This window comes from Hevea brasiliensis, chromosome 15 (assembly GCF_030052815.1).
Source record: "Hevea brasiliensis isolate MT/VB/25A 57/8 chromosome 15, ASM3005281v1, whole genome shotgun sequence".
Taxonomy (NCBI): domain Eukaryota; kingdom Viridiplantae; phylum Streptophyta; class Magnoliopsida; order Malpighiales; family Euphorbiaceae; genus Hevea; species Hevea brasiliensis.
This window is the reverse complement of record NC_079507.1, coordinates 53,885,638-53,896,761: the sequence shown is the minus strand read 5'-3', so window position 1 is coordinate 53,896,761 and position 11,124 is coordinate 53,885,638. Positions and strand designations below refer to the sequence as shown.

Below are 11,124 nucleotides of genomic sequence, written 5' to 3'. Positions count from 1 at the left end.
TCTAAAACTAATGCACCCTATAGAGTGAAATGCAACATCAACAATATTTTCACATCATAACAGCAAATAGGTAATTTGGAGAACGCACACACCCGATAATGTCAAACAATATATATATGAGAGCTGATCCCCTATACAACTCTCTTAATCCAACTTGTGCCAGCGAAGAACTCAGCTCGGACTTCCACTTAAATAACTAAATCGGGGTCCCAGCGAAAAACTCAAGCCATGTCTACCCCGAAGAACCGGGTCCCAGTGAAGATCTCAAGCCGTGTCTACCCGTCCTATCCATAGTCCACACGCACGCCAACGCACGCACACAGCTCCAAATTACCACAACAATATACATGGCACTTTAACAGTTGTGAATGCAACATAAAACGTGCCTAGAGTGTAACTACATAGATATTTACATATACGTGATGCATGGGCATGCTTGAACATATAATAATAGTGAAATTACAATTAAAATTAATATTTTACTCACAGACTTGACAACTGTCACTGTGGCGGCTAAGTGGAGGAAGAAGGCTGTCCTGACTCACCTGACAATTTTATTACAATCATTTATTAAATTTGACTTAATAAAAACAAAGAAAAAAATCAAGTACGTCCTAAGTCGTGCTGAAAAACTGACAGAGTCTCCCCTATACCTTGGACCTACCCAACCTGTAAAAGGGCTCAAAACGCACTTCTATATTCACAAATCATATACTCACAATTCAATCACATCACACAGCCCCTCCTGGGCCCATCCAAACAGTCCTTAATCACAATATGTAAATTTACAGTTTAGTCCTTATAATTGATCATTTTTTGCAAAAACTGCCCAAATAATCTCTAAAAATTCTAAAACTTTGTCCCGCGGTCCTTGGTAATATTACTAGGCTATTGCAAAAAGAATCATAATTTTTTGAGCAACCATGAATATTTTACGGATTTTTAATCCCATTTAAGCACTAGAAAATTATAAAAAGTAAAGTTCGGGTTTACCTATGCCGATTCCGACTCTGGGGACGCGCTCAGGACATCTGACAATGGTGGGGTAGCCAAAACCTCGATTCAATTCGGAGACTTTTCCAGTAGCTGGTCTGTCTAGCCGGAAATTCACAGACCCGGACAACTGTCGAATTTCCGTGAATTGATGATACCTACACGAAGCCCACAACACGGGGGTTAGTACATAAATTTTACGAAATTTTCTAAGCTCATTTAATGCTCGAAAAAACATTGCGAAGTTCCGTGGGCCCCACCGAAAAATGGCGTCGAAAAATTTTAAAATTTATATTGCCGCGAAGCTCTCGACGAGTGGAGCGCTCTGGTACTCTCGGTTTTCTCGTGGAGTTCACGGTTTGTGAGAAATCTAGCCCAAAAGTCAAAATGGGCTAAAATTTTTCGGGCAAAAATTAGACAAACTGCTAGATGGATTTCGGTGTTCTTGGTGTCTATGGAAAGCTCTCAACGAGTAGATGCGTTTAGACACAAGACCCGGTCCGATTGGTGGCCGGATTGACCGGATTTCGATCGGAAAGTTGAAGGGTCGCGCGAGCGCGTCGCGTCGCCAGCTGGCGCGTCGCGTCGCCGTGCAATGTTCTTTGGGGCTCTGACGGTGGAAATGAGACGGTGAAGTGCGCCGGCTTTGAGGTGGCGGGGGAGATGGCTGGCCGGCGGGCTGGGGTGGGAGGAGAGAGAAAACGGGAGAGAGAGAGAGGAAGGAGAACGCGAACGGGGGAGGAAGAAAAAGGAAGAAGAAAGGCCGGTCCGATTCGATCGGTCCGATCCGGTCCTGTTCGATTCTGCAGGTTCGATTCAGAATACAAAATTTTAAATTTTTACTCTGCCTTGGGACCGAAAACGAGGCCCAAAAATTCCGAAAAATTTCTAGAAAACTCAAAAAAATTCGTAGACTCCAAATATATTTTTAGTTTTGCCACTTGGTCTTTAAATTAATTTTTAAAAATTATCAAAGTTTTATATTTTCGGAAAATCGAATCCGATTTCTAAAACCCGAAAAATTTCAAATAATTTTCAAAAATTCAAATAAAATAAAATATCAATATTTAGCAAAAAATAATAAATTTAAAAATTAGGGGTGTTACATAGTTGAACTTTTGATAGCTACATTTCGTTTATGGAACCAATTGGCCATAGTTTTAATAGATAAGCTTCATATGCAAACGGGTACTTTCTCTAGGCCTTTGATTTGTGGTTATCTAACTAGTGTCTAGTCAGTACGTGGCTAAATGATCTGTTCTTCAGATGTTAGTGCCTGGGAAGTACAATTTTATAGTGCAATGCATCGTGAAATGATTCAAATTAATGTGTATTTGTTGGTTGAATTTACAGGCACTAGATACAATAAAGAGAGCAGGTTCAAGATTTTCGAAGGATGATATCAAGGGATTAGAGAAAGAAGTGAGTTCAGAGTCTTTTTCCTTTTTCTCCTTCTGTTTCTATAAAAAAGTGCTGCAGCAATTTGAATGATTTTTTTTTTCTATGTTCGATCTTCTGCTTGGATTGATGAATCGACAAAAAAGTTTGTGAAGTCAGCAGAAGATATCTGTAAAGCTAAGGAAAGGGAAATTATTGGAGGCTGACTTTTTGAGCATCGTAATATTGTTTTGAGCGTAACTAGAGGCTACACCAGTTAGAAGTACTTGACTCCAATTATAATTATCAAAATCCATCAACAATATTTTTTGGTAGAACATTTCTGTAGCATTTGTAAACCCTGTGATATTGATTTGAAGACAAAGTGAGGTTATATGCATGTTTTTGTGGGCAGCTAAAGGTAATCTTCACAGCATCAAAAAGGTGTTGGAACTTCACCCCTCTTGCTGTTTATTATATGAGAAATCATAGAACAGATTAACACTGCCATCTCTCAAGACCTCTCTGGAGCCTTAGTGGCCGTTAATTTTTGTATTCAGATACAGATTCTATACCATTTGTCAGCTCTAGCGGCCATAGTTAACTGAGTAACCTAATTGATATGAAAACTCAAAATGACAATATAATTCAATCAAGTGCTGCCGAATCTTAATATTTAATTTAACCATGCAGACCTTGTTGCTATTAAGGTTGCCGAGCAACCAATGATATTATCCACTTCCCATGCTAGTTTGTGATTCTAATCACAGCTGTGGTTTTAACAATTGAACACCTTGGATATGAATTTCCCAGATGACAATGGTATTCGCGTTCGTCAACCTCATCCAGAATGATGCAGGGAGGCAGTGATTCTGGTGACAAGATGCTACAGAGATGCTGCGGCTTCCTCGCGTTTGAAACATCAAGCTCTTAGCACCGCTGGTTTTCAAATTAGCAATCCCTGCCTCATTGTCAATGCTCTAAAAAATTGGGTGAAATATGTGGGAGCATCAGGCAGCTGCCCGACAAACTGTACAAAAATCAAATTATACCAAAATTTACTTTGGATGAGAAAGCATTTACAGCTACAGGGCGTCGAAACCTTTAAAATAAAATGCAACAGTTCAAACTACTTCAAGATGAAATACTCTAAACACCTATATATACTTCCTAAGCAAGACATCAAATTTCATGTCTTCAGTCTGGGTTCAAGAGCATATAGCTGTCCTTGTCACAAGTTTAATACCTCTGACCCACATCTCAGCCATTTCTATCCCACCATTGCATTTGAAGTGCAACTCTTTGTTCTTAGTAGTCAATACCCGGAAAATTCCGGGAGAATCTGCATCACCCTTGTTCCTTCTATTCTTCCGAAACACTGGGCTCGGACCTACCTCTACCTCCCGGCATATAACATTCTTCCGATTTGACTTCCCCCATCGAAGTACTCCAGTACCTCCAATCATTACTAAATCCTTCCCATGTGGTGCTCCTTTGCCTCTCTTTATGTGCTTCTGTACTTGGGAACCTCCTAGAACCAACTTGCGAGCAAGCTCATCTAGTATCACATTTCCTGCATCATTCATCATGCCAGCACATTTTCTTGCTAGTGAGAGTGCTGTTTCACCTCTAAAATTCTTAAATTCGCACTGTGCCCCACATGAAATCAAAAGTTCACATGTAGACCTATGGCCTTCCCTTGCTGCTAACATAAGAGGAGTGTAGCCATCCCCATCAGGGAGATTCACATCATAACCTCTGCTTGTCAACAATTTGACTGCATCTAAGTCTCCACGACGGGCTGCACAATGTAATGCATAGAACCCTCCTGCATTGCGATTACCCTTTTCAAGTGCAAATTCAAGCATCACTTTCTCAAATTGATCATGATTCTGGTTCATTTCAGACAAAGTGATAGCAGTTTCACCAGCTTTATTATACAGCTTTACATCAGCCCCTGCATAGACCAGCAATCGGAAAGCTTCAACATGACCCTTTAAAGCAGCATACATAACTGCTGAGCAACCATCATTATCCTGATAATCAAGTTTAATCTCTCCCCAATTAACCAACACCTTTAAGGCCTCTATATCACCAACTTGAGCTACAAAGATTAGAGGAGAAAACACAGAAATATTGCTTGATGTGGGTATCTTTCCATCCCTAATCACATCAAACACTGTTTGTTGAAAACCAAGGAACCACCTATTTTTCCCAGCAACTGAACACACAGACCGACCAGCAACATTAACTAATCCAAAATCAGCCCCAGCCATGGTCAATACTCTTAGACACTCTTCTTGCCTGTATTTTGCACTTATCATCAAAGCTGTATCACCGGTGTCTGTCCTGGAGTTTATATCGCAACCTGAGTCTATTAGACATTTAAGGATAGTTGGGAAGCCTAAACGGGCAGCCATGTGTATGGGCCGGAACTCAGTTTTTTGACTTTTGACAGGGAACTCCACGTCAGCACCATAACTCAGGAGCACATTAACAGCTCCAGCATTACCGCAGAGAATGGCATGATGGAGGAGTGTTCTTCCGTGGTGAGTAGTGTTTGGGGAGAGGTGTTGGAGGAGCAGGCGCAATATAGCACCCGTAGTTTCAAAATACTCCACTGCACACCAGGTAATGGCATAGGGCTCAGCTAGTCCTGCCCCCACTCGAAACTCTTCTCCAGTAGTTGTGTCCCATGACCATGCTCCAAGTCTCACTTTCACATCAGTCCTGGCACCATCCTGTATCATTCTGATACCAATCAGAATTACCAACAGCAAAGCAATATTGAGACAAGTACTGCTTTATTATCCAGCTCAGAATAGATTATCCCATCATCATCAGTAAGGTTTACAAGTTCATTTTTTATTCAGATCTCATGAAACTAAAAGATCTTATAATTAAGCTAATCAAAGGTACAGATCCAGCTGTCTCACAGTTGTTATGAGAATGTTATAGATGCATCTCAAGCATGCTAAACAAATTATGCACAAATTTGTGCTAGTTTCTTTTGTAATCATTTTCCAGAACTCCTGAAATTCATAGGTTCTCTTTAAAAAAATTTTGCCTGTAGCCAAAATTTAACCTTAAACAGTTGAAATTTTCATTTCGAATTTAAAAATAACTTTGTTCAATAGGGATTTCTGGAAAAAAAATTGAGATAAAAGAACATGATCCACACAAACTGTAATGTAAAAGATTAAAAAAAAAAAAAAAACCACCTTTAGTAGCATATGAACAACAGCAACCTGCCTGCTGACAACAGCAGCAACAAGCGCAGTGCAATCAACATTTCTGTGCAAAGAAGGCTTTGATGACAACAGCAGCAATCTATCGGTCGCATTGACATCTACGCCACACTGCCATTGAACAATAAAAATCATGTCACTCACATGAAACGATAAATTTATATGGAAGTCGGTGATTTAAAAGATCAAATAGATGCACCAGAAGACTTGCTGTTAAACACATAATAGCTACACATTCATTCAACATAATGCAGAACACTCCACAGATTCACGGGAAAGCCTAAACACCATAATTAAAAAATGCACAAAGATATAGAAATTCAGTGGTTCTCATATTTTGGCAAATTGAAAGCCAGTAAAAAGTTAGTTTGGGGTAGAACGTACATTTAATGACCAAAAGAGTCATTAAATCAAGCAAAAAGACATTTTTGGAAACCACCTAAAGCTCAAGAGATTCCTTAATGCAGAGAAGTAGCATCTCAAGACAAAGAAGCACGGTTACATTTACCAATCTAGAAGTCAAACTGTCAAAGGAACTAGAACTGGGCTCATTGAGATGCTTTAAAGATTGATAGAAATAGGTATAAATAGTGCCCACTTTCACGCTAACAAAAGGACCATTATTTGTTGGAACATAAAAATATGATTAAGCAACAAGGTGAATTACCTTTGTGAGAGTATCTACAACGTCTGCAAATCCCCTGCAGCATGCAGTGACAAGAGCATGCACAGCAACACGGGGCCTAATTAAATCAGAGCACATAAGCAGTTCCACCAGCCTTGCCTGCCCATGACAGCTTGCTTCCAATAAAGCCTCCTCACAAGCTGGCTGAGATGCTCCAGCTTTAAGTAAAATCTCCAAAATCTCAATGCGGTCCTCTCTCACTGCTGCTGTTGTCGCGAAGCCCCTGAAGTGTTTCTGGTTCACGTCAGCACCTACGCTCTGTCACTTGCAAAACCCAACATTTTAGCAACATGCAAATATTACGTTGTGCTCATTCAATGTTATTTGTTGCTTTCTATGAAAAGGCTCCATGAGCTGATATCACGCTTAAACCATGTACTTTGTCACTTTCCTTACTTAACAGGAAGACAAGAAAACGAGTAACATATCAAGCAGCTAAGACTTCAACGAGTACAGGAAGTCATGGCCAGACAGACAAATGGCGAGAAAAGTCCTGATGTGATAGACAAAGAAGCATGGAACTTCCATCAAGCAGCAAATAGTATTCATTAATTAAAAGGAAAGGGGGATGTATCATGTATGTGTACTCGTATGTACTTCAGGCCCTGGCCGACGGTCAGAGACAGCTCAAAATGGGCCTCGCAGGCCAAATCTCTGTTAACCAAAATATATTGTTTATCTATAAATATATGGCCCTCGGTTTTTCATTGCGTACTTCAATATATTTTATCCAGTACACAGAATCGTAAAAAATAATGATCGTATGGCAGAGAACATAGCAATTATGCATGAACAAACATCAAGCCCTGGAATAAATTTACTCCAATGATACTGAGAATTATTATTATTTTCTATAATTTAAATTCACCGGTATGAATTTGGTTTCACCATGGGGCACAAATAAGTCGATCAGTCAAAGAACAAAAACAGTAAAAAAAAAAAAAACAAAAGGTAGTATAAGCACTTAATTTCCTGGATTACATTGTTTTTTTCTTTTCCTCCAATGAGTTCGGAAAGACAAATCAACAATATAACTATTTTTTTTAACAGTAACAATATAACTAGTTAACCACTAGTTAAAAACACTAAAAATGAAGCAATATGCGACTCAGACATGCTAATCCCGCAGATAATCATCCCCCACCAAGTTCATATACGAAAATAAGACTCTTAACTCTCTGAGAATTCATTTGCAAGTAAAGATACTCTCAATTACACAACTTAGAAATTAGAATGATAATAAATGAAAATGGGAATCATTAAATGGAATTTCGCTCCTAAAGTTGGAATATATGATTCATGTACACCTTCGGGAACAGAGTGATTAAGGCTAAAGTTCCTATATTCCAATTGAATCATATGAAATCACACCATTAATCATGGGACCGACATTAAGACAATGAATCTTTTAAAGATGTAAGTTACTAAATTACATATGCAACTTTAATTTCCAGAAGAAAAAAAAGCCCGCAGAATCTTAATCCTTAGCATCCCAAATTGCTGAAAAGCAAAATCTATGTTGTTAAACAGAGTAAATTAAACTTAATAAATTAATTTAAAAAACAAAGCTTAAACACTACAGACGTGAAATTCTAGTAAAATAACTCATATTCAAACTCTGTGTGCGTGACAGAGAGAGACTCTGCTTGTTTGCTTAGGAAAAATAAAAATAAAAATATATAATAATAATTTTTCTGAAAAGGACGTAGATAAAATATGAAGCTTCTAAAACAAAGTATCTCTTGCGTTAAAATCGACGACAATTCAAAATTCAAAAGAAGTTGAAGCTACCATCTTTTCTTTTTCGCTTTTTCTTATTTTCCCTCAGCAACCATGCAGAGCAGGACGGAGTCAGAGCGTACAGATTTGAGAGTGCAAATTGAAAACGGCAAACAACTAAGCCAGAAATGACATGTTCAAAAGAGTTTCGAACCTTTAATCTAACTCAAAACGAATAATGTAAACACAATCAGGTTATATCTCAACTTCAATTGCCAAATACAGCCCGAAAACAAAAGTTAGAAAAAACCATTTGGCAATTGACAATATCAGAACTTTTAAATGAAACGCCAAAACGACAATGTTAATAAAACAGTTCAAAGCTCGAGACGACATAAATGAAACGACGGCATTACCAGCAATTTCTTCACGAGAGCCACATTTCCAACGTGAACGGCGATGAACAAAGCCGTAACGTCAGTTTTAAACTCTTCATAGTCGAAACGAACATCACACGGCGATTCGTCGCGCAAAACGACCTCACTCTTTCTACATTTTATGGTAACCGCGCCGACGAAGTTGACATCGACGAATGAATCGGCGATGCATTCTAGAGCCGATCTAAGATCACCGGAGAGAGAAGCTTCGAGAAGCCGCTGCGAGACCTCAGCCTCGTAGTCGACTGGGACCACCTGCTTCCCGGAGAACACGGTCATGGCCGCAGAAACGTGGAGAGCGGCTGGGAAGAGAGCCTCGGCGGTATAAAAAAACTTTCGCTGCAGCTTCTCAGGTAAGATTCGATTCCTTCTTTTCCGTTTTTATTTTTAAATATTTATCAGAAAATTTACCTCTCTCCAGAGACGCGAGCCTCGAGAGAGAGAGAGAGAGAAGGGAAAACTTGAAAGAAGTGAGCGCCACAGACACAGAGAGGGAAGAGGGAGGTGCGTTTAATTTATTGAAAGAAGATGGCTCTACGAATTTTAACAGTGGTAAAACTTAGAGGTAAAACTTAGAGTTTGAAGGTGGTTAAAAATATTTAAGGGTGGTGGGGTCCATTTTTACTGGATAAACCGCAGATGCTGGCTTGGCTAGGGGCTCCTCTCCTCTCCTCTCCTCTCCTGGGCTGCTCGGCTTGACTTGGGGAGGAGATAGCGGGAAGATGCAGGCGTTGGCCTGTCCAATCATAACCGTTGTTGAAACTTGAAAAGCAAATCAGGACCGTTCATAGGACGTAAACTAGGTCTTACTAACTTCAACCACTTATGATGTTTTTAGCACATTCATTATTATGGGTAATCGAATCGGATTTAATTGCTTAACTTATACTCCACTATGTAACCGAAGATAAAAATTAGCTTTTTAATTTTCCAAATAATTTTTTTCTTGACTAATTGCACAGTAAGGAAATAATCATAGAAAACTTTTACAATGTCAAAGGCACAATATTACACTTAAATTGTCTAATCATATACTTATGTTTTTTATATTTCTAGTAATAGTAATTGTTGGTAATTATATAATTACTGTGGTAATATTATTAATTGCATCTTGCAATATGTGAAATAAATATAGTTGCATGTTCAAAAAAATATAAATGAGGTTAATAAAGCACAAGGATAATCTAGTGAAGTTCTATATTTTAACAATATTTTTGCGAATTTCAAAAAAAAAAAGAACAATATTTTTGTGTGATATTAAAGTTTTGAGAAGTTAATATGTATGGATTTAATTACTTGTTAGTTTTATAATTAATTTATCCCTATAGATATATTTTTTTTTAATTTTTCAACCAAAAGTGATTAGATAATTTTATAATGTTTAAGATAACTATCACACGTGATTATTTAATTTTATGAGTAATTTTATTAAAGTCATTAAATTTTAATTTGATTTTATAAAAATTATTGTAATTAAAAATTAAAAAATTTTAAATTAATATATTAATCTGTCAATTATTTTACAAATAATATTAACTCAGTAGCAGTCATTGGCGGAGAGAAAAACGGAGAAAGATGAAAAGTCTAACAGCAAGGAATAGTTAGGTGTGTTTTATATTTTATATTTTCCTTTTTTTTAGAAAATTAATAAAATAATTTAATTTTATTTAAAAAATAATTGATAAATTAGTAAATTAATTTGAAAATTTTTAAGTTTTAATCACTATAATTTTTATAAAAGCAAATTAAATTTTAACAAATTTTATAAAGTAAAATTAAAATTTAATAAATTTTATGAGAACACGGTGAACGCGTATAATACTTACCCTAATGCCTTTGATGCAAAGTAAGTATTATCATAAATGTGCTTTATAGTTTTTTTTTTTTTTTTAAATTTAAACCTTTATCTAATGTGCTACATATTAATTCAACTCATAATTTTTATTTTATTTTATAAATATATATATATATATATATATATATATATATATATATATATATTAAAAAACTCAATAATTAAAACTAAGAAATTATAACCAACTACCATTTGGTCTAGCGGGATGAGGCGCTAGGTCCCTTAAGCAACGTCCAGATTTAAATCCTAGTGTTGTGGATGGAGCAGATTGAGTTGGGAGGGTCGCCTCCACAACGAGCCTCTACAATACTCGATCCAAATTAGTAAGCCAATGAGCCGGACACCGGATGGTTTAGAAAAAAAAAATAATAATAATAAGAAATTATAAATATTTAATCTCCTACATTACAAAGTAATTAAAAAGCATTTACTCAATACTATAAAATATACAAATCCAAGAAAGGGATAGAAATGGAAGGAGACTTGAGAAGAAAGCCAAAGTAAAGTAGTCAAAGGTCAAAATATTTTCACACTCTGTGACTGCCACTGCCAATGCCTCTGCTTCTCAATTCTCATGCGCATGGATTCTTCTTCTTTCTCGGAGTCAAATGCTTCTAATTCTCATTGTTGACGAGCTCAGTCAAGGGCCCTTTGCCTAAACATTGCAGATCTGCATTTCTCCAGGCACACACATCCCATGCCAATGCCATGTAGACTCTCGTCAATACCAATACATGAGGAGCTACCATTTCCATTTCCACAGTATTATTTATTTTAGTAATTTTTTGTAATGGTTAATTATTTTATTTT

The 11,124-nt window shown here is 37.1% G+C and overlaps 1 protein-coding gene across 1 annotated transcript; it reads right to left on the bottom strand.

Moving 5' to 3' along the window:
- Positions 1–3,416: 3,416 nt before the first annotated feature.
- Positions 3,417–8,935, bottom strand: LOC110639357 (uncharacterized). Its single transcript, XM_021790268.2, has 4 exons — positions 8,439–8,935; positions 6,286–6,561; positions 5,592–5,729; positions 3,417–5,111 (listed from the first exon to the last, which is right to left on the bottom strand). Exons 1-4 carry the CDS (start codon positions 8,736–8,738, stop codon positions 3,579–3,581), a joined length of 2,247 nt encoding a protein of 748 aa, XP_021645960.2. The 5' UTR covers positions 8,739–8,935; the 3' UTR covers positions 3,417–3,578.
- Between the last annotated feature and the right edge of the window lie 2,189 nt (positions 8,936–11,124).